This window comes from Podarcis cretensis (assembly GCF_951804945.1).
Source record: "Podarcis cretensis genome assembly, chromosome: 2".
Taxonomy (NCBI): domain Eukaryota; kingdom Metazoa; phylum Chordata; class Lepidosauria; order Squamata; family Lacertidae; genus Podarcis; species Podarcis cretensis.
The window spans coordinates 90010741-90037645 of NC_137171.1; the positions used below are offsets into that span (position 1 = coordinate 90010741).

Genomic DNA, 26905 nt, shown 5'->3' on the forward strand with positions numbered 1-26905 from the left:
AGTTACCCATCTCCCTTGATTTATCTGTGTCTTTTGTAGAATTTTTGAACTGCATGTTTCTACCAGGGCATGAATCCTCTTGCACACCAGTTGCATCTTAAAATGCTTCTTGCATTTAACAGCAAGCTAGTAAAAGAATTGCTTAAACAAAACATTAAGCTTTGCTAGTGTTTCTCATTTTGTGTCATATGACCTAGGCTTATCAAATCAGTTATGTTTGGATCACAGACAGCTTTTAGTCTAGCCACCTGTGAAAATTGCTGGAATGAAGAAACTTTGGTATTACTACTATTGCTGCTATTATTATTTCTTACATCTATATCCCTCTAAAGGTGCCTAGGGCAGTCAACAGCATATCATTAAAGCATTCTAAAATAAGTGACATTCTCAGCCAATGATTTCAGAGTTACCAGTGACAGAATCAAGCATCAGGTGCCTGGGGTAAACAATAATGTTTTGATATTCCCCCTGCAAGCCAATGAAAGATGTATCTCACCAGGGAGGACTTTCCACAAAGGGAGAACCACCACTAAGAAGGCCCTGTCATGAGTCAACACTAATGAGTCTGTCACCAGTAGTGGAACAACCAACAAGGCCTCAACATGCAGGTTTCAAGGTGCATAGACAACTGAGGCCAGATTATCCCAGCTGAGGAAAAGAGGCTTAAGGTAAAGTTAAAGGTACCCCTGCCCGTACGGGCCAGTCTTGACAGACTCTGGGGTTGTGCGCCCATCTCACTTAAGAGGCCAGGGGCCAGCGCTGTCCGGAGACACTTCCGGGTCACGTGGCCAGCGTGACATCGCTGCTCTGGCGAGCCAGAGCCGCACACGGAAATGCCGTTTACCTTCCCGCTGGTAAGCGGTCCCTATTTATCTACTTGCACCCGGAGGTGCTTTCGAACTGCTAGGTTGGCAGGCGCTGGGACCGAGCAGCGGGAGCGCACCCCGCCGCAGGGATTCGAACCGCCGACCTTTTGATCGGCAAGTCCTAGGCGCTGAGGCTTTAACCCACAGCGCCACCTGCGTCCCGCTTAGCCCTGTGCAAAAGGCTGGTCCAGTCACAAGGGTTATAAGGTTATAGTTAGTGGTGCAGCTAAGTAATCTGGTGATCCCATTCACGTTAATGAGATATGACTGTCCTGAGAGAAAGGAATGCCCTGGAACAGGTTTTCAACCTTTTTGAGTCCACAGGTCCCTTGACCAACTACATTCTTTCTGTGGCACCCCTGTGGGGCTCAGGAGCCCAGTTATGTCACCCCTTGCCTGCAGAGCTGGCAGCCTCTCACCTTTTCTTGAACCACCCTCCTTTGTGGAGTGTTCCCTCAGCCTCCTCTCTTCTCCCATCTGCTTGGGAGTCCTCTGGGCAGCCGCTGCTGCCACTCCTGGTCTCTGAGCTGCCCCCCCGCTGCCCCAAAGAGAGGTGCCTTCTCACACCATCCCACAGGGGCCTGGGACTTGTCTGTCCATTCCCAGTGTAAACCACATTGAAGTTTTTCCCCCTTTAAAATATAAAGTGGTATAGAAATGTAATGAATAATAATGCTAATAGTAATAACAATGGTAGCCGTGTTGGTCTGCCATAGTCAAAACAAAAAAAATTCCTTCCAGTAGCACCTTAAAGACCAACTAAGTTAGTTCTTGGTATGAGCTTTCGTGTGCATGCACACTTCTTCAGATACCTGAAGAAGTATCTGAAGAAGTGTGCATGCACACGAAAGCTCATACCAAGAACTAACTTAGTTGGTCTTTAAGGTGCTACTGGAAGGAATTTTTTTTGTTTTTAGTAATAACAATGGTGATTAGACATTCCATTGTGGCAACTGTAACCTAGGTTTAAGGTGCCATTTGGCGATTAGCTTATATATTTTGAGTTTCTAACACTGATGAGTGTGTGTGTAGAAACTAGCCCTACTGTACAGAGTTAGAATTAACATTCATTGTTGCCCCACTCTTGCCTGTGGCCCTTGAAAGGTTGGCCAGAAGGGAATGTGGCCCTCAGACTGACAGAGGCTCCTCACCCCTGATGTAAAGCATATGAACTGCCACTGATCTGTTGCTTCCTGCCATTATCCTCTCAGGTCATTATTAACCTATTTTCCTCCCAGCTAAGCTCAAAATACTGAAAATAAGCCACCAACAGGTAGAGTTAGGGGCATTCTCTCTCTCTCTCTCTCTCTCTCTCTCTCACACACACACACACACACACTGCTTGGTTCCCTACATAGAGCCTTCCTTGCATTCAAGCAATGTTGACCGATACTTGTAGTTCGATCTAAGAGTTCAGTCATTTAAGTTGTGGTTATTGTATTGTGCTTCTATGAACCTTAGCATTAATGTGCAGGTGCTGTTTTAAAAATAACTTTAACAGCAGTTTTAAATGTTCAGATAAGACTTTAGTTAATAGAAACGCCAGCTTGCTATCTAGAGTAATCAATACCAAAACAGTGATATGAACTTGCCAGCATGCTGAGTAAACAGTGTTATGTTAAGGATGATGTCAGATGAGAGGAGTTGTCAGCGGAATTATATGTATGCATCGTAGCAGGGCACCAATAATTTCCGGTGGAGATACTGAACAATAATCCACATGGTGCAGAATAGCTGTTGGCTAGCTCATTCAGGTGTCTTTTAAGGACCTGATGCAGTCAGTCATAGTTTTTAGTGATTTCTCTCGGCTGCATGTGAAGTTAGGACATTTGCTTTACTGACATGCAGATTTGCAAAGTACACTCAACTCTGTGTACTCATCATGAATCATGTAAGTTCTTATACAGGGCTTGGATTTTGGGTCTCTCTAAACACTGGATGGACAACATGTAGTTAAATTACAATTGTGAAAGTGCAGAATTCATAGAATCATAGAACTGGAAGGGATCCAAAGGGTCATGTGGTTCAACCTCCTGCGATGTAGGAATCACAACTAAATAACCCATGACAGAAAGCCATCCAATTTCTGTTTCATTTCCAGACATACTAATGGATAATAACTGCGGAGCTTTCTTCTAACAAGCAGACTATAAACATGATCACTCAAGGTGGAATGTACCTCAAAACAGCACTGGGTTATAAGCTATCTGGTGCAGAAAAAATATCCCAGTTTGTTTTATTATTTACTTATTTATCAGAAATATGTTTAGGGTGCTTTTCTGGGCAAATAATCATCCTTGCAATCAACAAAAAGCAACAAAATTTTAAACTACAACTCAGCAACACTACATATATTTTGTTTTAACAGAGCCAGAAGAAATGTAATTTACCCATAATTAGGGAAATGGATTTTTTCGTTTAAAGCATCAGTAAAATCTGTCATGCAAGTTTTGGTAATTAAGATTACTTATCAAGTTTTCCATAGTCTAACCTCACCAGAATACAGTGGTGCCCCGCAAGACGAATGCCTCGCAAGACGGAAAACCCGCTAAACAAAAGGGTTTTCCGTTTTGGAGGTGCTTCGCAAAACGAATTTCCTATGGGCTTGCTTCACAAGACGAAAATGTCTTGCGAGTTCCTGCAGGGTTTTTCCCCTTCCCCCCCTTTTTCTAAGCCGCTAAGCCACTTATCTGCTTATCCGCTAAGCCGATAAGCTGCTAAAAGCCGCTAATAGCGCTAAGCCACTAAGCAGTCAATGGGCTTGCTTCGCAAAATGAAAAAAACGCTAGACGAAGAGACTCGCGGAACAGATTAATTTCGTCTTGCGAGGCACCACTGTATAAGCATTTTGGGAATTAGAGCTCTTTTCCCATCACAACTGAAATAATCTTCAGAAACCGGCCTGCAGAATTAATAGTAATAGTAGTAGTAGTAGTAGTAGTAATAATAATAATAATAATAATAATAATAATAATAATATGTATATGTATATGTCTCCCATCTCACTGAGTTCCTCCAGCCACTCTCAGTGGCTTCATACAAATTTAAACACACTATGACATCAAACATTAAAAACTTCTCTGAACAGGGCTGCCTTCAGATGTCTTCTAAAAGTCAGATAGTTGTTTATTTCCTTTTCATCTGACGGGAGGGTGTTCCACAAAGCGGGGGCGAGCACCAAGAAGGCCCTTCGCCTTTTATTCTACAAAAGGATTCCATAGAACTGTCCCTCTTTTAAAGTGACCACTACATCCTATGAGAAACATTCTTTTATAATTTATGTGTTTAAAAACCAGCTGTACAACAAATATACCCATTATATATGGATCAGAGAACATCTACGTCATCTGCAGGACTTGTATTTACATGGGATTTCAAAGGGAATCTTCAGGCCTTGGTGAAGGTTGGTTACTCTTGCTGCTGTATGAAGGCATCGCCTTACTCCTGCTCTGTCTGGGTACAGGGCAAACTCATCACTGCTCTTCTCTGGGCCCAAATACATATGCTTCTTGTTCTTCCAACACAACGGCACCAAGTATATGGGGCAGAGGGGGCTTCAGCCAACTTCAATATTTTGGGGCACAGGACTCAGCCCCCCCAATATTGAGGATGTTGCCACACCCCACTGTCAGTCCCCATTCTCCCGCCCTGCTGGGCAAGCGCTCAGCAGCCGGGCAGGACTCGCGAGGGTGAACATCACCCTCTGTGTGCCCCATCCCTCACACACTCTGGGTGCAGCTAGTAGCTAAACCCATCAAGAAATGCACAGCCAATAATGTTAACAGCTTTCTCTTATCTGCTAGGATTTAAGAAACCTGCTTTAAATAAATGGTGCCTGCAGTCTGCAGTTACTATAATAATAAACATTTTTTTAAAGTGTGCTGCTCAGTTAATCAGGGATGCCTTTTAGTCTGTATTGTTTCTGGTCGGTAATCCAGATTATTATTTTCCCCAAGCCCTGTGAACCATGTTTGGCAGGTTGGTGGAGCCTGTCATTCACCTGATGTCACAATGATGTGAGGTGACCCTGTTTTGCCCACGTGAAATCAAACTATGCAGGCAAAGTATCAGTGATCAGCAGATTGTTGGTTCTTGTGGAGTGCTTTGCAACTTGAAATAATCAGATGATCATTGGGGCTTTGTTAGGTGTGCCTGCAAACTCCCTATTGGCTTGAGCCAGGTCTTTGCCTGCCTATTTCTGATGTCAGGTGTAGGGCAGGTGGAGGTGGCTTGGCCAAAATGCCTTGTGAGGCAAAATGGTGAGACCTTATGGGCCTAACTAGGCACGTGGGCCAGAGATTCCTTAAACCTGGTTTGCCACTGTTCCATGGTAAGATATGTTCAAAGCTGTGTTCCTCATGGGCTGCCCTAGAAAATGGTCCAGAAAATTCAAGTGATGCAGAATGTAACTGATAAGGCTATGTGTGTACGCCCATCTACAACCTACATTACAGTGTTTACACTGACTGTCAGTTTGTGTCCAAGCCCAATTCAAGGTGCTTATTGACTACTAAAGCCCTACATACCTGCATGGTTCAAAGACTCCTCCTCCCTCCTTGTGTGATGCGGCTGCCTATTAAGATCTTCAAGCAGGGCTGTCCTCAAAATTCCAGAGAGAAAATCACAGTGACTGGAAGAAGTAGGCCCTCCCCTTTAAAGATCAGTAAACTCATTCAACTAGATTTGGAATGTGCATGTCTGTTTTTGGAGCCCTGCTTTAAAAGTCAAAGCTTATCACATGCCAGATAACACCTTTTTGGAGTTCAACAGAGTTAGAATACCTCCATCACCTTCCCAAACTTGTCTCTGAAACCTGCCCTATAGTTGAAATAAGGGTTATTTGAATGAACTTACAATTATCAAAGCTGTAAAATGAAATACAGCTTGTAAGTTCAACGTAAATAGTTATTAGCTAATGGTTAAGAGCCAAGTTTGGCAATGCAGCTTACTATATAGCCATACACTATGACATCAATCCAAGGCAGTTACTCCCTGGATAAAGACACAGCACCGCTCTTGACCCAGTTTTCTGATATCTGAAAGCACTTGCTATTTGTATAGATGGGTCAACAGGTGCACATGCACAGAGAAACTTCATTTTCTTGTTCACCACTCTGTGCACTGTTTGTGAAAAAAACCTGAAACTGTAAGGAGTAGCACATTGTCAGACTAATTATAGTGTCGATTGCTATTTCTCATGAGAAATTTCAAACACACCTTCTGAAATAAGTGATTCAGACAAAAAGCCACTTAAGATCATAAGCCCTGCTGGATCACACCAAAGGGCCACCTAGTCCTATATTCTGTAGCCACAGTGGCCAACCAGATGCCTATGGCAGTGGTTTTCAACCAGTGTGCCGTGGCATTCTGGGGTACAGTGGTGCCCCGCAAGACGAATGCCTCGCAAGACGAAAAACTCGCTAGATGAAAGAGTTTTCCGTTTTTTGAGGTGCTTCGCAAGACGAATTTCCTTATGGGCTTGCTTCGCAAGACAAAACGTCTTGTGAGTTCTTGCGAGTTTGTTTCCTTTTTTTTAAAGCCGCTAAGCCGCTAATAGCCGCTAAGCCGCTAATAGCCGTGCTTTGCAAGACGAAAAAACCGCAAGACGAAGAGACTCGCGGAACGGATTAATTTTGTCTTGCGAGGCACCACTGTACCCTGAATCATGGTCAGGGGTGCCGTGGCCAACACTGGCCTCTGTCCCTCTTTTTTTCCCTCCCTCCCCTGATGCCCTATTGCATCTCTGCCTCCCAAAGGCTTGCACAGATGTTTGTGGCAGCAGCTGTGGCTACAAGCTCCCCAGGCAAATGGTGCCTCTGGGACTGGCCAGGGGGTGCTTCCCAGACCTCTGTGTGGCAGTGTGAGGAGATACCTATCTTTGGGGTGGGGGTGGGGAGCTCAGAGACCAGTGGTGGCAGCTGCGGCTGCCCAGAGGACTCCCAAGGAGAGGGTAGAAGAGAGGAGGCTGGGGGAACACTCCACAAGGGAGGGTGGTCAAAAAGGGGTGAGGGGCTGCTAGCTCGGCAGGCAAGGGGTGACATAACTAGGTTCCTGAGCCTCACAGGGGTGCCGCAGAAAGAATGTAGTTGGTCAAGGGAGCTGTGAAGCCAAAAAGGTTGAAAACCTTTGGCCTATGGGAACCAGATGCATGCAGGAACATGAACGCAACAGAACATTCCCCATGTGCTCCCTGGCAACTGAAATTGAGTGGGGTACCACCTCTGATACATGGCCATGGTAGCATGACAATAGTTATCAAGGACAAGACTATCAATGGCTACCTAAACCCCTTTTAAAACCAGCTTTATTCTTTACATGCACATCAATCTCTGACTTTTGTCTTCTGGGTTTCTGGGGGTTTTCCTGTTGCTATTCTGTCTCTCACAGCTACAGTAAACCTACCATTAAAATTATGGACTGGTCATTTCTTCATCAGAGGGCAAACGGGCAAATTTAGCAGGGGATCAAATACTTTTCTCCCTCACTGTATGTGTAACCCTTGTAAGTGTGCCTAGTGTCTAGTGTGCCATGCGCTCAATTGAGGAACTGAGATCATTCATTGCTTATCCTGAGCAATAAAACTGTTTACACTTGGAAAGCTCCCCTTTCAGGAAGCAATTCAGTTTTGTCAAAAAGTAGGATTAATATTTACCCACTAGCTGAGAGTTTCAGTTAAAGGGCTAACTAAGGTTCCTAGTATCACCTGGTCTAAAGTTTTTTTAAAATTGATTTCAGCTTCACAGCCAAAGATTTAACAGAAGAGGGCACTAAAAAGAGTAAAGTCTGATAGCACACACAGAAGCTACATGTAAAATGAAATTTGCTGGCTATGTCGAGTTTGCAAACTGCAAAGAAAACTCAAGGTCCAGGAGCAAGTACTCGTTGCAGTAGGGGTGTGTGTGTGTGTTTGTAGATGAGCCTTGCCCAAGAGAGTGCCTTATTTTGGTACATCTTAATTTAAGCCTTATCTACAGCACTTGGGGGGACGCAGGTGGCGCTGTGGGTTAAACCACAGACTTGCCAATCAGAAGGTCGGCAGTTTGAATCCCCACAATGGGTTGAGCTCCCGTTGCTCGGTCCCTGCTCCTGCCATCCTCTCAGTTCGAAAGCACATCAAAAGTGCAAGTAGATAAATAGGTACCGCTCTGGCGGAAAGGTAAATGGCATTTCCGTGCACTGCTCTGATTCGCCAGAAGTGGCTTTAGTCATGCTGGCCACATGACCCAGAAGCTATACGCCGGCTCCCTCAGCCAATAAATCGAGATGAGCGCCGCAGCCCCAGAGTCGGTCATGACTGGACCTAATGGTCAGGGGTCTTTTTACCTTTTATAGCACTTGGACAGCCTTTATCTATAGTAGGCATAGTGCAGTTTATTTTTCCTACCTACATCGCCCCCTGGTGATTGCTGCTAATGGGACATGCGGTCAGTAGTTAAGGATTGTGACCCCTCAGTGTTGTGGAACATAAATGTGTACATATTTAACTTCCTTCCATTTTTAAAGGAGGGGATTACTAATACTCCCCCCCCCCCCAAGAAAATCCTATAGTGCTTTCAATGTCTGCACCACTTGAATTTAATACTGGGTCAAGTCACACTTAAACCATTCTATTCTTCATTTTGTTTAAATAGCTTAACTTGCTCCATTGGCAGAACACACTGTGAAGGTTGGTGTGGTTTAAAGATTGCCCCTTCCTTCTTGGGTGCCTTGGACCTCAGATGACACCTTTTGGCTCCAACTCACCCTTTGCATGGGTTCTCAACTATGTGTGATAGGTAGGGCGGAATCATGTTTCATCTGCTGGCAAGTCTTTACAGCTTCCTTTGTTTTCTCTGGACTGCTTTGAGAGAGAGAGAGAGAGAGAGAGAGAGAGAGAGAGAGAGAGAGAGAGACTGTGTGTTAAGAGTCCACAGCTCACATGATGTCATGCTGTTATTTTTCATGAACTAATGCCTTCCCTGTTTGGGGAGGAGCTGCTGAGTAATTAAATGATTCATTGGTTTCTGTATTAAGCCACCTTCCTTAAGACTTCATTTTACTGCATGCAGCGAGTGAGTGTAGAATAGCTTTCAGCAGAGCTATTGTAGGCATGTTGCTCCTTTGTTCAAGTCATGCACTGGGAACAGCTATTGCGGCTCAGAAAAGCCAAGGTAGGTTAGAGAAAGGGGGATCCTTTCTTTCCCATTAAAAAGAAAAAAACAATTGTAGTTAAGTTTTTATTAAGGGTTTACTTATTAAGAGTAGTCAATATGTTGAGAAAGTTAAATGCTAATTTCATTTCCATGTGACTTTTCCCATTGTAGACATTTTTAAGGCTTGGCTACATACCAGTATATTTTGTTTGGGAGAGTTTCAGCATCTCTGGCTGCTATGGAATTTTTGTGCTCAGTAAATTGATGTAGATTTCAGACTCGGGTGGGTACATGAGAACGAAGGTGAATCATCCTGGAAGTTTAGATACAGTCATGATATTGATACCTCATAGTGTTGAATGAACCTTACTTCGGATGCTCACCTATTCAGCCATTTGCACAAGCATACTCCTGTTCTGGGGGATGTGGCCCCCCACATTCCAACTGTATTTTTTATTTTTTAAAAAAAATTATAGGCTGCTTTTCAAACAAAGTTTCACAAAGTGGTTTACAACAAATTTGGATCCGTGCTGGCCCAAGAGCGTATGTGGAAAGGAAGCATGAACACACAGTCACACAATAAGAGACTGAATTTACTTAAAAGGTTTATTTGCTATACATACTATTACTGTGCTTGCTATGTGTGCTGGAAATATAGAGCTTTTGGAAGTATCACATTACTCTCTCCGTTGTACAGGATAATACATATGACCCAGCACAGTTAACTCCTTTGCTCTTCACTTTATTGAAGCTAGCGTCTGGATGAAATTTCTTGACCCTCATCCTTTTAAGTTCTCCAAAAACTGGAGAGGCTTGCTGGTATTCTTCTCACTGATTGAGAGGTTTCACCTGAACATTGAAGAACAATACCTAAATAATAATAAGAATAATAAGTATATGTTTGCTTCATAAATGAAGCAAAGTGCATTTTGAGTGGAGGCTGCATGTTTGTAATGTTTGTAAGCAGTTTGTAATGTTCACTTTCTTATTCTTTCCCCAGATTGAGCGACTAGATGTAAGCAGTCTAGCACAAACATCCAGTGCAGTGGCCTCAAGCACAGAGTGCAGCATCAACGCAGATTCCATTGATGGAACGCCAGATCCTCAGCGCACAAAAGTGGCCATCACCCACCTGCAACAAAAAATACTGAAGTTGACTGAGCAGATCAAAATAGAGCAAACAGCTCGGGATGACAATGTGGCAGAATACCTAAAACTGGCCAATAATGCGGACAAGCAACAGAGTGCCCGCATCAAGCAGGTATTTGAGAAGAAGAATCAGAAGTCAGCCCAGACAATCCTCCAGTTGCAGAAGAAGCTAGAGCACTACCATCGGAAGCTGCGAGAGATCGAACAGAATGGTATCCCTCGACAGCCCAAAGATGTATTGAGGGATATGCACCAGGGGCTGAAAGATGTGGGAGCAAAGGTCACTGGCTTCAGCGAAGGAGTGGTAGACAGTGTTAAGGGTGGACTTTCCAGTTTCTCCCAAGCAACCCATTCGGCAGCAGGAGCTGTCGTCTCCAAACCCCGGGAGATTGCCTCACTCATTAGGAACAGGTTTGGGAGTGCAGACAATATTGCTAATCTGAAGGACTCCTTGGAAGAAGGTCAAGAAGATGGGACTGGGGGGAAAACTCTAGGTGTTCATAATTTTCAGTCAAGCCCAAAATATGGCAGTGAGGACGATTGCTCCAGTGCCACATCAGGCTCTGTGGGGGCCAACAGCACCACAGGGATCCCTGTGGGAGCACCAAGCTCCAAAACGAACACTCTGGATATGCAGAGCTCAGGGTTTGATGCAATACTGCATGAGATTCAAGAGATCAGAGAGATGCAAGGACGGCTGGAGGAATCTTTTGAGAACCTTAAGGTTCACTATCAGAGGGATTATTCCTTGATAATGCAGGCTCTGCAGGAAGAAAGATACCGGTGAGAATTTCAGTCTAACTTTTCACTGATACTACTGATGTTAAAGCACACCTAGATGCATGCATTCATTCAGCGCTAACAGTCTCACAGGTATCAGGCAGCACCCGTAATATATATACACATACACAATTGTCCCCTTCTACATGTGCAGGTTTCTTCTTCCAGACCTTCACCTCTTTCAGCTTGCTACTTTTCACAGCACATACATTCTGGGTGTCTGTCCCAGTTTTGGAAACCAAAGTAGCCCTGTGCTACAGTTCCCTGCCCATCTCAAAATCCTCATCCTGATGGATGAGGGATTTTTGAGCACAACCTTTTCCAGTGATCTACATAGAGGGAGAGGGTGGAAGCCAGAGGGTTCTAGGAGCAAGAATGTTCTATGGCTGCAAAAAAAAGAAAAAAAAGGAAAAAAAAGGCCAAAGCTAGGACTTTACTCTGGAAGCTGTGAGCCAGTGCAGTAGTTGTAATACTGGTCACCCAACACTTAACAAAATGCACTTTTCAGGCTTCAGTGCTATGCTTCTCTAAAAGTATGTGATACCTTCAGCGCCACCAAATCTTGGAGAATACTTCACCCTGTCTATTATTATGATATTGGTGGTTGCTGTTCTTTTGTTGCCTCCAAAAAGTTGTACCTTGAGTTACATATTGAAAAAAACAATGTCAGATATTTGGACTTGTTGGTCCATGACTCCATATTGAAACTGGGAGGGCTCTAATTATACAGTATTATGCTGATAGTATTTGTTCAGGCTTAGAGCAAGCATGAGCGGGCCGTGTTTTATTATTGAATAAAATAACTTACTGTATCATTTGGCATATGGGTCTTAGGATACAATATACCTTTAAAAGGTAAAGGTAAAGGTACCCCTGCCCGTACGGGCCAGTCTTGACAGACTCTGGGGTTGTGCGCCCATCTCACTTAAGAGGCCAGGGGCCAGCGCTGTCCGGAGACACTTCCGGGTCACGTGGCCAGCGTGACATCGCTGCTCTGGCGAGCCAGAGCCGCACACGGAAACGCCGTTTACCTTCCCGCTGGTAAGCGGTCCCTATTTATCTACTTGCACCTGGAGGTGCTTTCGAACTGCTAGGTTGGCAGGCGCTGGGACCGAGCAGCGCGAGCGCACCCCGCCGCAGGGATTCGAACCGCCGACCTTTCGATCGGCAAGTCCTAGGCGCTGAGGCTTTAACCCACAGCGCCACCTGCGTCCCTTTAGGCAGCACTAATTGGTTTTGACTGCTTTTTTGCCATTTGCAGACATTGAAGCACAGAGTGTATTTTTTTTATTCCCTTTGTTGTATTTGTAAGTTTGAGGTTATATCTGCTTCAATGGGTTTAAGGGTAGTGTTAAAAAATCATTATCCTTAAGCAATCAAGATAGAGATATTTAACTGATTGCAAAATAACAGCATTGTCCCAAGAGTTCTTCCTCATCACCCTTCTGTATCACATGAAACTAGCTTTTAGACATCTTGGTATAGACTCATTAGGCCATTGTTACCTGTTCCCAGAAGTGGCTCATAGGATCTCAAGTATTTCCTAATCCTGCTACTTAAGGTGATTTTAACTAGTAATTCTACTAATTAAAGCCACAGTTTCCTGCATGCAATCTGTGTTCTCTTCCACTAGCTGTGGCGCTTTCCCAGATCAGTTTTTTTTCAGACATTACTATGACTAGACTCTTTTTTCCCCTAGGGTGAGGTAATGTATTCATGATTTTTAAACACTCACATTGCATTTCGTTGTTGTAACGTACATCTACACCAAATTTATTAAACTGGTTTAAGCACCATAGCCCCCAACCATGAAACTTTGAGAATTGTAATTTTCTAATGCTGTAAGTTCTCCAACCCCTCTTCTATTCTTTGTTTTTATCTGTTAAACTAGTTCAGTTTATAGGGACGCGGGTGGCGCTGTGGGTTAAACCACAGAGCCTAGGACTTGCTGATCAGAAGGTCGGCGGTTCGAATCCCCACGACGGGGTGAGCTCCCATTGCTCGGTCCCTGTTCCTGCCAACCTAGCAGTTCAAAAGCACGTCAAAGTGCAAGTAGATAAATAGGTACTGCTCCGGTGGGAAGGTAAACAACGTTTCCATGTGCTGCTCTGGTTTGCCAGAAGCGGCTTAGTCATGCTGGCCCGGAAGCTGTACGCCGGTTCCCTTGGCCAATAAAGCAAGATGAGCGCCGCAACCCCAGAATCAGTCACGACTGGACCCAATGGTCAGGGGGCCCCTTTACCTTTACCTTAGTTCAGTTTATAGTTGATATCTGTAGCATTAAGCTGCAAGGAGTAAAAAAAGCACACTTGTTGTCAAATATATATTATCTCCTATGTGCCATAAAATAGTAAGAAAGGCCTAGGCTTAGTGGTAGAGCACCTCTTTTACATGCAGAAGCTTCAGCCCCCAGCATCTCGGGATATGACTGGGAGAGACCCCAGTCTGACCCACTGCTAGTCAATACTGAGCTAGATAGTCTGACTCCGTGTAAGGCAGCTTCCTATGTCAGTCACATGTCTGAGTTCTGTGTGTGTGCAGAGCCCATCTGTCAGGAAGATTCTATAGCTAGACACAGAGTTTATAAGGAAAAGTTGCTTATATAAATAGTTATGTTTCCTAACAGAAAGGAGGTTAATTGCACTCCTTTACTATAAAGCTAAAATCATGCTGTCTTCCCTCTCCCCTCTTCCCCTCAGTAGTGTGGAAGTTCCCTTTCTGGCAGCTTTTGTAGCTGTTACTGCCATTAAAGCATTGAAGATAAAACAAAGAGCATTGCGTCAAAAGATTTATTTGTTAGCTCTCATTGCCCTTTTTACTGTGTAAGGTTCCTTGCTGAGGGATTAGTAAAATCCACTTTAAGACACCCAAAAGATGGTGCTCTCCCTTGGCCTTGGTGAAGTGATAACTGATGCCAAGAAAGCATATGATAGTTTGCTGAAGGCCATAGGTAGAACCGGTATGGGAGTTCAAGGCAGGCATTTCTCCGTTCTTGTGTTTAAAAATGACCCCAGTATGAAAGTCAGGGGGTTACACCAAAGGGTTCCGTTTCCTGTACGAAATTTTATTTCTCTAATGCAGTGGTAGCCAGTGTGGTAACCTTCATAGATGGTTGGACCTCAGTTTCCTGTCCGTTGGTCATGCTAGCTGGGGCTGATGGGAATTAGAGTCCTGTGATCGTTAGGGGACACCGTGTTAGCGATCCCTGCTCTAATTAGAGTAGTTGGTGTTGCATGTAGTTTGTTTATCATTCCCTGTTTGTCTGCAGCCTGCCTTCTTGCTGATGGTAGTGTAGTTAGTTGCCTTTGTTCGCTGAGACTTGGTGCTGCTAGAGCTGTCTCATCTTCTGATTCCCCCCTCCCGTTCCACCCGGTCAGCATTTTTTGATGACAATATGATTTCCGCAAGTCACTTCTGCCCTGTGCTGTAGTGTCAGAAGTTATTAGAAGCCTTGGCAGAAGCTGTGCCTCCTGTCCATTGGGCAGTTGATGTGGCCTCATAGTCCAGACTGATTAGCCACTCCTTTTACTTCCCTCTTTGGTAATCCAGCTCTATCTACATGTCTGTTCTTTTTGCAATCGATCCTTTATCAGTGAGACCAAACTCCAAAATAGCCTGTTGCTTAATAGCTTTGAGAATATAGCTGATGTTTACTTGATAAAACAGGACTTTATGTGCTGTCATCAGTTTCTACTGAGTCTCTCTTGTTACAATTTATGCCTGAAGCATTCTTTACAGAGCGAAAAATGACTTTAGATAGCTTAGATGCACTCCGTTCACTCACAGGCTGCCAGTCTTCATGGAATCATCTTAGAAGCTCAATTAGTGTGTTGTGCTGCATTTGTATTTCAGTTTTTACAAGTTTAATCCCTTTGATCTCCGTTCTGTTGCTGTTTAATTCTAGTCTACCAAGATAGCCTTGAGACCAGTCATTTAGTGCTTTGCTGGCTTGTGATATGCAGAACTTTGTTTTGGAGACTTCTCTTATACAGTAGTCTCAATTTGAAATCATGATGTAAAAAGTGATGCATATTATGTGGAGCTTTAGAACAGTAGGTACTTATGCTAACCACAAAATATACAGGCACATCCTGTACCACACACACAATTTTTTTTTATTTTTTTGTATACAAGGATGAGCATTTGCTACTTCAAAACAGATGTCTAGCACAGTCAGTAAGAGCATGAGACTCTTAATCTCAGGGTCATGGGTTCGAGCCCCAAGTTGGGCAAAATGATTCCTGTTTTACAGGGGGTTGGACTAGATGACCCTCATGGTCCCTTCCAACTCCACATTCTACAATTCAAGTGAAATGCTGGGTTTGAGACCTCTTACTGCTAGATCAAAACAACCAGCTTTAAAAAATCGTTATGGCATGTTCCAATCAATTTACGTCTTGGGTGTCCTATAGATGTTAAAGTGGTGCTGCAGGAGCTTCCCATAGCAGTGCTGTGACATCTAAAGGGAGCGTTGGATGTTTCATCGTTAAAGTGAAAATTGGGCACCCCTTCAGAGGCAGCAAGTCTTCTTTGCACTGCAGCAAATTAAAATCGCCCCAACTATTAGATCATGGGCAAATATCTACGTAAGCTGCGGAACCCAGGCAGTAAGCACCCAGAGTACTGCAAAAATGTCAGTTAAAATTCAGAATGTTAAGGGAGTTGCAGTACATGCATTACCTACTCAGCAGTAAGCCCCATTGAGCTCAAAAGAACTTAAATGTGTGGGGGATTGCAGCTCTGAATAACATCATAGTGCTCAGCCCATATACCTTCAGTTCAATTAATGAATTGATATTGCCCTTCAGCAAGGCAGAAAAAACAAATACGTTATAAAACAATCAATACAAGAGAAGGATTAAAGTATCTCATCAAATTCAAAGCATGGGGAAATAAAATGGGCTGTACCTGGCACCAAAAAGACATTAATGGAGGCCCCAGGCAAGCCTCTTAGGAAGAAAATTCCCTGAGTGAGGCACCACAAATAAAGGAATGTTTTGATAGCATGGTAACATGTTACATATTTGGTATTATTCTTTGCCCTCTGATACAGGGCCTTGGAGAGAGCTGAAAATTGCAGAATTTTTTTTTATAAAAATGTCCTATTGGCATTTATAACTGATCCCCTTGGTACTCGGACTGCAGTGTTTCCAAAAACACAATAATCTCACAATATAGGACACAATAAACCCAAAATACCACTCTATATTAGTAAGCTTCAGTGCCTGCATGCTCTGAGGGTGCTGTAGGGTCACTGAGGGTTTCTACTCAAGGTAGAGGCTTGCTGCCTTTACAGAAAAATACTGACAGGTTGGACTAACCCCTGCCTTTTCTGCAAATACCTCCCCAAACCTCTAATGAAGATTGTACATGTGTCCCTTCCTCTGCTGTTGAAGAATATCACTGGTAGGAGAAGGTAACAAGGTGGTTTAATTGGCAAAAGGCAGGCAAGCATGGCTAGTTTCTGTCCAGTGAACAGAAGACATTTCTGGGCAGGAAAAGGGTAAGGAGGCTCTTCCACATCCAGAGATTACAAGGTGCCAGACTCCTTAAGGTTCTCTTACACGCTATGGTGAGAAGATGGACTCGGTGCCAAATTTTGTTTTTTAGTGTCAGTTTGTCCGAGCCAGATTTTCCTTCTATCCTTTATACACACTCGCTCTGTGAAAGCACCTGTGATGCAGAGATGTTGAGCAAAATCATCCTTCCTTTGTTGTGAAGCTATCACCCATAGGTGGGAGGAAATACTTGGCTTGGAAAGAGTATTTTCTTTGGTATACTTCACCCAAGCCAAATTCTGCCCCTGGACCCTCTGAATGTTTCAAGGATGTTGAGCAGAATCAACCTTTCTCCACTGCCAAGGCAATGTGGCAAAGTGTTCCCTTGTGAGCCAGTGGTTTGCATATGTTCTCCAGTGAAAACTGCATATAAACCTATTCAACCTTTTGGGATCCACCTGTTAACTAATGCTACCTTTTAAGTACTATTCCCTCCCCCAACCCCCTTTATAATTGCAAATATAAGAATATCACACCAGTTGCTAATTCAGGACATGTATTTTTTCCTCCATTTTAGTATACATACCTAGGCAGCTTATACAGTGGTACCTCGGGTTACATACGCTTCAGGTTACAGACTCCGCTAACCCAGAAATATTACCTCGGGTTAAGAACTTTGCTTCAGGATGAGAACAGAAATTGTGCAGCTGCGGCAGCAGGAGGCCCCATTAGCTAATGTGGTGCTTCAGGTTAAGAACAGTTTCAGGTTAAGAATGGACCTCCGGAACGAATTAAGTACTTAACCCGAGGTACCACTGTATTTGCATAGAGGGGAGGCAGCAAGTGAGGCTGTCTCTTAAAGGGGCTGCATAACAGTAACAGTGTGCTGTCATGAAAAGGAAGCCAGCCCTAGAAATAAGAAAAGGCCCTTGTCATGCGAACATGTTTGGACACCTCTGTGGCACTTCCTACAATTTGAGATGGCCTTATTTGAGTTCATTATACTGGGTGCCTTTAAATTTATGCTTAAGGTAAAGGTAAAGGTACCCCTGCCCGTACGGGCCAGTCTTGACAGACTCTGGGGTTGTGCGCCCATCTCACTTAAGAGGCCAGGGGCCAGCGCTGTCCGGAGACACTTCCGGGTCACGTGGCCAGCGTGACATCGCTGCTCTGGCGAGCCAGAGCCGCACACGGAAACGCCGTTTACCTTCCCGCTGGTAAGCGGTCCCTATTTATCTACTTGCACCCGGAGGTGCTTTCGAACTGCTAGGTTGGCAGGCGCTGGGACCGAGCAGCGGGAGCGCACCCCGCCGCAGGGATTCGAACCGCCGACCTTTCGATCGGCAAGCCCTAGGCGCTGAGGCTTTAACCCACAGCGCCACCTGCGTCCCTAAAAATTTATGCTTAGAAGGCTATAGAAAGCCCACTGATATGTGCTGTAACGTTGGTGTGAAGTGATTCCCGGCCCAGAAGCCATCCATAATGTTTTGTACCAGCTGCACAAAGGGCTGACTTCTCTAGAATCTGATTAGAGTTTAAGAATGTTAAATAGCCCTGTCAGAGCAAGAATACAGTTGATGAGGCAACCCAGGGTTCCTTTTGAACATATATTATTATAGTTGTGCAAGGTTACCTAGTTATGTTTTTCCCACGTGTCATTATGCCCACGTGCGGCATGTGAACAGCAGGAAATTTAAAGCCTGATGTGAAACTACACAAAGAAAATCGAAACCCTTGAATTCCAGGATACACTTTCCTATATTTAATTTGTTTTGAAATTTAAACCCTGCCTTTCTTTGTAAGTTTAAAGCTGCATTTTAAAAAGTCCATAAAACATGCAGAATCTACAGGACTTTCAAATGAGGTAGATTTAGCTGCTTACCAGTGAAAATCTCAGTTTTACTGTCTTAGAGCACTGTGGGAATATGTATTAAGTTTCCTGCCATCACATTGAATCCACCAGTCTTTGGTAATATGGCACCCTGAGTGAGGCCAAAATTTCGCATCCCCTCAGCTCGGTGCCCTGTTTGGGGGAACTGTCCACACCACCCTAAATCCAGCACTGCTACCAACTCTGGTTTTCAAAATGGTTGGTCATCTCTTTGAGCTTGAGTTTGCAAAGAAATGCAAAGTAGATACTTTTAAAATATGTTTGACGGCCATATTTCTCTGTTCTAGATGTGAACGGCTAGAAGAGCAGCTGAATGACCTGACTGAGCTCCACCAGAATGAGATCCTTAATTTAAAGCAGGAATTGGCCAGCATGGAGGAAAAAATAGCTTATCAGTCTTATGAACGTGCCAGAGACATCCAGGTTGGTGAAAGTGACAAGCAAATTGAAAATGGTCAACTGATTATATTTTTCTTAACTATTGAGCTGGTTCAGTTTCCGCTTTAATTTCCATTAATAGTGGAATCAGATTTTGTGCCCTGTGTTCTGAATTACATTTATCTCATTGTTTTTACTGCAGGAGTCTTTGTTAACAGGAGCCAGATAACCATCTACAGTACTCTCAAAAGTTCAAATGAGAGTTTGCCTCTATATTTGAGGGAAGCTATAATAAAGCTTTTCCATGTGTGTTTGGGCCAAAATGCTGCCCTGTGAAGCATAAGAGTTTTTTTTATAGTATTTTCCCTAGTTGGCTGATGGCAGGATGTGTCTGTCACTAATTTGAATCCTATCTGTACAAATGATGAATTAAAAACAGTAGCTGGCTTTGTATATCCTCTCAGGCCTTTCAGGAAGCAACCTATTCCATTTTTCTTTCCCAAATAAGGATGTGTTTTGAGGGGAAAAGTTTTTGGTCTGGGTATGTCAAGTATTTGAAATTCAGAAGTCTGAAAAGTTGAACTTGGAGAGTTGCAGCTGCAAAATAAACACCAAGAACAAGTACCCAAGCCCTTGCCTGACCACAGTGAAATACTTTCTTACTTGTTTCACATTCACCCAAGTTATAAAGCCAAAGTAATCCCTTACAGGGTTGTTGTTATTATTCCAGCTGGGGGAAACAGTGTTCAAAATTCTGCCACATAAACTGTCCAGGTGTGTAGTAGTAGTAGTAGTAGTAATAATAATAATAATAATAATGATAATAATGATAATAATTATTATTTATACCCCGCCCATCTGGCTGGGTTTCCCCAGCCACTCTGGGTGGCTTCCAACAGAATATTAAAACAATCTATTAAACATTAAAAGCTTCCCTAAACAGGGCTGCCTTCAAATGTCTGCTAAAAGTCTGGTAGTTGTTTTTCTCTTTGACATCTGGTGGTAGGGCGTTCCACAGGGCAGGTGCCACTACCGAGAAGGCCCTCTGTGTAGGTTTAGGGTGTTGATTTTAAATTAGAGAGGTGCATTCAACCCCTTCTGGTTCAATGGTAATTATAATAGTAATAATAATGGTAATAATAATCATCAGAATAAACAATTTTCACCAGCTGTACTGTTGCTACTTCAGCATAAATTAAACATCAGTGTCTGGAGCACTTATATTATAAACTGCCGCCATTGTTGGTGAGGGGTATGAGACACAAGTATTCATGCTGGGATGTGTGGGGTGGTGTTCAGGCAGGTAGCTGAAATTGAGCTGGGAACTAGCATTAGTCTACCTTTCCTGAAGAGCTATGTCTCTTCATTCAATCCCAGAGTTGCACTGTTTATAACAGTGGCCTGTGATATGAAAGCATGAAATGGAAAACAGGTAGGATCCACTGTCCTCTACTATTGCTGAGGCTGAATCTATCATGCCACCAAGGCTTGTGAAAGTACTGTTGTAAATGCAATAAGCAACTTGCATTGTGGTTGGATCTGCTTGTTTGCATTGCGAATTGCCTGTATGCACTACGCAGCATGAAGGGAATTTTTGCTACAGGACATGAATCCAACAAGTGTTACTCATATCCTGTGCAGTGTGAGTAAGGCTGCAGGAATGCCTGAGGTATTGAACTCCCAAACTTTACTTAGACTCAGGATATGCAAAACCAGTTCTTCACCCGTTTCCTTGGCACCTGATCCCACTGTCAGCAGATTGGCGTGATTCCAACCAAATGTGTCCAGGAACCCACTGCAGTTTTTGACCCATTTGAGTAGGAAGCAATACAGAACAAGGCCAGCCTCTCTCCCTTCCCCATTTTTGGATGAAACCAACATGCATATGCATGAGATAAGGTGTTTTGCAGTTACTGATTCATTCTCTTACTCTCAACAGGAGGCACTGGAGGCATGTCAAACCAGAATCTCAAAGATGGAACTGCAGCAGCAACAGCAGCAAGTTGTCCAGTTGGAAGGTCTTGAAAATGCCACTGCCAGAAACCTCCTGGGCAAACTAATTAACATCCTCTTGGCTGTCATGGCCGTTCTGTTGGTCTTTGTCTCCACCGTGGCCAACTGTGTTGTCCCCCTCATGAAAACTCGCAGCAGGACGTTCAGCACTTTATTTATAGTGGTCTTCGTTGCCTTTTTGTGGAAGCACTGGGACGCCATCACTGGCTACTTGGAACGGTTCTTTTCTCCCCCTAGATGATGTCGAGAAGAGCTGGCTGTTGCCCTACCCACTCCGGTTTGCTCTGGCAAGTGAGCATGGCAAAGCTTAATCAGCCACTCCTTCCTCTGCTGCAGTTTTAAAGTGTCAGAGTGTGAATTTGTTTACAGTTAAAATAACATTTTCTCTCTATGAGACACATTGGCAATAGTATTTTTTAGATTTTATTCAAGAGCTCTTTTTGGCAAAAAAAAAAAAAAACCTGGATACTTTTTATGTAGCATGGTTCTCTTTGGATGCAAATCTTTAAGTTTCCTTAAATGTACAAAAATAAAACACCAATTTGGAGCACACCAATGGGCAATTTAAATTATGGCAAACTACTGTACTAAACCTGTTGGGGGAGAGGAGAAGACAGTTACATAAAGCGTAATAAAGATTAATCTAGTGCACAGTGACACCGTGATGATCCCATAATGCTACTGTGAAACCTGACCACATTCCATGTCCGAATGTATAGCTTCAGGGTGGCTTTCTCTAATGGAAGACCAGTGCAATGCATGGAAGTCCCTGGATCTGTTGCTGGGTTGGCCTCTTCTGCTAACCACCCTCTTTCTGCAAGGCCTATTAAACTTTTTGGCTAGCTATATGAAGTGGACAAGTTATGCCAGACATAGTTACTGCACAGTTGTACTACAGTATTTTGAAGTAGCCCTTTAAATACTTTAAGCAAATGCCCTTGGTCGCACTTTTACGGTTTTTTAATATATGTATAGTCACAGATTTAAAAATCCGAATGGCATACTTGAAGAGTGTAATACTCAAACTCTCAGTGCTTCCTTATTGTTTCTAATAGGATTTTTTATTATTCTTATTGGGGGTTGTTTTTGAACTTAGTGGTGGGCAGGGTCATCATCTCTCTCTCTTTTTGTTTTCCTTTAAAATAAAGAAGTGATGTTCTGAAATGAAGAGATGTGTGAATAAGTGTGAGCTGTCTTATCCTGAAACAGTTTTGGAGAAGGCAGGAAAACAGCTTCAAGTGCATCTTGAGTGCAGACCTATTCAGGTGTGATTTGTATTCTCCCTAACTTGCCGATGCAAGCATCACAAAGAGAGCTCTCTCTCCTCCTCTTAGTCTTCGCATACTGTCTTTTTCTTTTAAAAGGTGTGGCGGGCAGGTCTGTTACATATAGAGAACTGAATACTTTCCAGAGAGTAAAGAAATCCTTGTCTGACGTAAGGAGAGATGAAAACTAACTTTTGAAACTGCCAAGTGAGTGAGCTGAAGTTCTGCTCCGAAAATAAAATTGGTACTTGGAAGTCGTAATCTCACGGATAGTCCATAGGTTTTATATTTTCAGTTTAGATTCTTGCATACCAAAGCTAGGCTTGTGGCTGAATAGCCTACATCCAGTCAGCTTCAGGTCTGTTCTGAAAGTTGCCCTGTATCTTTAAGGGAAGGGCAAACACTTAAGGAAACATCAGATCAAAAGGCCAATCCCTTAGATATTCCCAGATTTAATTTACTGTTCAAATAAACCCCTGATAATGGAAACCAAAGTTATCCTGTTAGCAAGCTGGCAGTGTTCACTGTTGGTGGGGTTTTTTGTGTTTAGAGCCCTTCTGTGCATCGTGTTCTCATATAGTATGTGATGGAGAGAGTCTCCTTCCCTCTATAAGTAATAATATATTGTACAGCTTTACTGACTGATGGTTGTACATTACCAAGAGATGGGGGGAAGTGTAACTGCCATTGGCTTGTGCTGGTTCATTCTCCACCCACATTCATATTGACTGTCAAGATTATGTCCCCGGGGGGGGGGGGGGGGGAGAGAGAATGTTGTCCTGGGCAAGACATGCAGTTAGGGGAGAAGTGTCATAAGAAATGACCGCTTGTTTCTCTGCTTTCCTTTTTGGAAACATGTGAACTGGTCCTGGGACTGGAACAAGACTGTGACATGTTTCTTTCAGGAGCCTTTTTCTTTTTTACACTGGCCAATAGGGTTTATATCTCTGGAATTCAGATTCATTCTTAATTCTGGCTCACTGTACTCATTGTGAAACAAGTTCATTGTTTTTTAAAAGTCTGTTTTACGTTGTTGGAATTCAATAATTTATTGTAACATACCCTTGGTCAGTATTGCATCTTAAGAAATTAACAATGCCCAAGTGACCTGAAATAATGTGGAATATGAAGTCCAGGAACTCTTGCTGTTAGGGCTTTATCCTCTAGAACTGCGTAACCATTTCCCTTGCTTTCCTGAATGGGACTTGATTTCTGATTGCTATCTTCCAGCAGCAAGAAACCTTCCCTTTGCCCTAGTCATGGTTCAAGAGATTCAGCGTATCACTTTTCAGATTCACAGCTCTTTATATACTCAGGTTCCTCAATCTAATAACATTACACCTCATTGTCACTGAGCAAATATCTGCTTGTCCTTCTAAGGAATTGCCAGTTTCAACAGACTCAAGCCAAAAAATAAATAAACAAACATTCCTGTTTCCCTAGACTTGCAGATACAGAATGAATTTGTTAGTATTCCCATTCCCATTTATACTGATCTGCCATGACAAGAATCTCTCTTAAGTTTATGCCCACTTTACTTGATATAGCATCCAACTCTCCACCCTTTCTCAATTTTCACGGTATTTCATTAAAAAAAATACTAAAGGAAGCAACAAGGGCAGGCTTTGGTCTGCATTCTGAAGTGCTTGAAATGAGCCTCTTCCAGGAACTCGTATCCTGGCATCTCCTTCAGGTTTTTGATGGTACTCTGAATTCACTGTAGATTTGTTTAGCCCAGGATACAAACCAATACAAAGTGGATGATGAATGAGCACTTTGTTACTCATTACTCATTAAAGTCTAAAAGGAGGGGGTGACGCTTAATTCCATCCCCTGTAAAAATGCATTTATGGTTTCTGAATTCTGAGTGTACCATAAACAAACTGTCCTGTTTACCAGAAGGAAAATGATTGATAGAACCCCTGATCTCCAGGACTGTTCTGTGAAGGTCTTTTGGCTTACAGTTATAAGTGATTCTCAATACCATCATATTTCTGAAAGATTGCCAAAAGTGCTTTGTGTTGTTGAATCCTATCTGTCAACTCTCCTAACCTGACTCCTGTCTTGTCATTTTGCCATTTGTATTTTTACTTTATTTTATTTTGGTTAGCAGATCATACATTTTCTCCCTACCGTTGGTCTGAAGGGCTGTGGCTGCATCAAATTGTTTAAGAGATGTTAATTATTTCAGAAATGTGAACTAGCTTTAAAACTCCCATCCCATTTGCAAGTGCTGTGTTCTTTTTCTTGAAGGTGAAGCATTCCTGGACGACTTGTTTAAAGGCAGTGTCTGCCAGTGAATGAGTGTGTGTGTGTGTGTGTGTGTGTGTGTGTGTGTGTAACATTACTCTTACTATTGCTCTTTTTACTGCTGTGGACCTCCTTGAGTTACAGAATTATTTTTCCATATAATTTCTTATTTGGAGAGGGTGAAGTGTTTAATATATTAATCACATATCAGCTGATCACAAAAAGGAATAAATGTAGCAGACTGCCTTGAAGGAAAGATGTGATATTTTAACATGCTTACCATGCTTCATGAAACATTTTCAGTCCTACTCAAGAGTAGATCCACTGAAATTCATGGGCTTAAATTAACCATGCCTGTAAATTTCTGTGGCTCTGCTCTGATTACAACATGGTTGGAAAGAACCCTATTTGCCTTTTTTTTTTTTTTTTTTTACTAAAGTGAAAAAGTTAACCATGTTTTGATTTTCTTTCATACCTCCCACCATTGCATATGATGCCTCATATGTTCTGAGCGTATCCTCAAGTGATAACATTGTGTTCACAGTGATTACTTAATTAGTTTATTCCAACTTTGTGGACACCTAAAAACCTGATGTCGTTGAGGAGGTCTGTAGGTTTGTGCATTGGCCAGCTGGGTCATGATCTTTCTTCTACATGGGGTGCGGGGTAGGACTTGTAAGAAATGAAAGCTGCAAGCAGTAGAAACCAAGAAGCCAGCTCCTGACGGAGGGAGGGAGGGAGGCAGGTGTTTTGCCCTCGCTGGATTGCTTGCCAGTTTCTAAGAGAATTCTGAATGTGGCTAAAAGAGGTCTGTGTGTCTGTATTGTGTATGCCAGGTGGTACCGTGCATCAGTAGGCAACTGACATAGCTGTAAGTGTGGTTTTTTAAGAAGTATAAAACTAAAAACTCACTTGCACAGGAGGAAGAGTTACAGAAATGACACTTGTGAACGTAACACTGTAGTTTATAGGTATTTTAAGCTGCTAATTGTTGAGAGGGATTGACATTTGTCTTGTCTGATCGTCACAGGCTTGTCTGTGGCTTACACTGTATATAAAATTAAATAAAGACCTCAGATATTAAGTGCTGTGTGACTTCAGTGTTGTCTAGGGAGGGGTTGGGCAGGGAACCAACGCAATGGTGTGACGATATTCGAGCTATCAACCGCTGTTTTGGTCCTGTGAGGGAAAGAAATATCCAACCCGGAAATGGGGGAGGGAGCCGAAGTAGCATGGCGAAAAGTTGATTTTTGTCAAAGTTTGTGTGGCCTTTTTCTTTGGCCATGTGCTTACATTATCAGGTCCTTTGACCGCATACAAGGCTGCTGTATAGCGAGTCAAAATTGGTCCATCTAGTTCAGTACTGTCTGCTGTGACTGACAGAGCCTCTCCAAAGTCTTAAGCAGTGGTCTCCTGTCAATGGAGATGCCGGAAATTCAAGCTGAGACCTACTGTATACAAAGCAATGTGTTCTGTGCTGCCCCAACAGCGGGTTTCAAACTTTCCACCTTCCAGGAACCCTAACCACACCCATCTGTCTTCCAATAAACTTCTTCACATCATTTGCCAAGTGATTTTTTTTAAGTTGCACGCTCCAGTCACATGAAGCCCTTTTGGCGGCCATCTGCTGTGCTATGTGCATACCCAAAATTCCTGTGGCCACACAAATGCTCCAGTTGAGAAACACATACACACACACACTCGGACTGATAAAGGATAAGTGGTACAAAGTTTTCCAGTGTGGTTGTCTTCACACAGCCCTTTCCAACACTGACTCTTTGCAATAGACCTTGGAGGGCTGGGTAGGCAATGAAGCAATCACATGATCGTGACTTGAAGGGAAGGAACTCAAAGCTGCATTCGTTCAGCTCAGACTTGGTGCCTTAAGATGGTTGGGGGAATCCTAAGATGGTGGTGATCGGCTGCATCTCTGGGGTTTGGCAAGAAGTCTCCTTGCCCACAGAGGAGCTTCAAGAGGACCGTGGGTTAACTCAGGCAAACTGATGTCAGCCTACACTATCTCTCAGGGTAATTTTAAGGCTGAAATCTACTTGGAGATCCTTGGAAGAAGGAAAGGATGTACATGTCACAGGGGGGTTTTATCTAGGGAAGACTTGTCAATACAGTGGCTGCTACCTTCTGTGTTTATCACACAAGATCTGGGCAACACTGGCTGATCTGACAGCCTTTTCCATCCTAGATTTGGCATACTTCAGGACCTGCCACATTTGTCGTCTTTCCTCTGGCAAGGTAGATAGACTGTTTACCTTTCTCTCCATCCTGGCTGTAGCTAAGAGAAAAGAGACACATGAGATGGAACCTCGCAGTTAAGAGCTGCTCTCAAGTGACAAGAAGTGCTAATTTAGGATTCAAAATCAAATTATGATTGGTTATAATAGGAATTTCAGAGAAAGCATGTTTTGGCAAAATGATTGCATCAGGACACAGCCTCATTACGTATGGATCAGGTATCCCAGAACATTGCACCCTCTCCAGCAACTTGGGAAAAGCTTATGATTCGTATGGGGAAACTGCAGTGGGGTCTACTGCTACTTGAACATATTTTTCAAAGTATTTTCTTGCTCTTGTATCCTCTTGGATAACCAGGTGATGGTGGGAACAGTGGCAGGGCAGGGTGCCACTTCTCACTTTGCCTCACGCTGTGAAATGGGACACACCACCC

General features: G+C 43.2%; 1 protein-coding gene across 6 annotated transcripts in view; it reads left to right on the plus strand.

The window, feature by feature from the left end:
* Positions 1-25306, plus strand: part of TMCC1 (transmembrane and coiled-coil domain family 1) — a 111519-nt gene extending 86213 nt beyond the window's left edge. For 5 of the 6 annotated variants that reach the window (XM_079964531.1, XM_079964532.1, XM_079964535.1 and 2 more), the window contains 3 exons: positions 9999-10930; positions 18604-18739; positions 20634-25306. In XM_079964531.1, coding sequence (XP_079820657.1) covers positions 9999-10930; positions 18604-18739; positions 20634-20948 — 1383 coding nt within the window. In that variant the 3' untranslated portion in view covers positions 20949-25306. Of the gene's footprint in view, positions 1-8876; positions 9017-9998; positions 10931-18603; positions 18740-20633 lie in introns of those variants that run through there. The other variant, XM_079964533.1, reaches the window with a different exon arrangement.
* Positions 25307-26905: the final 1599 nt, after the last annotated feature.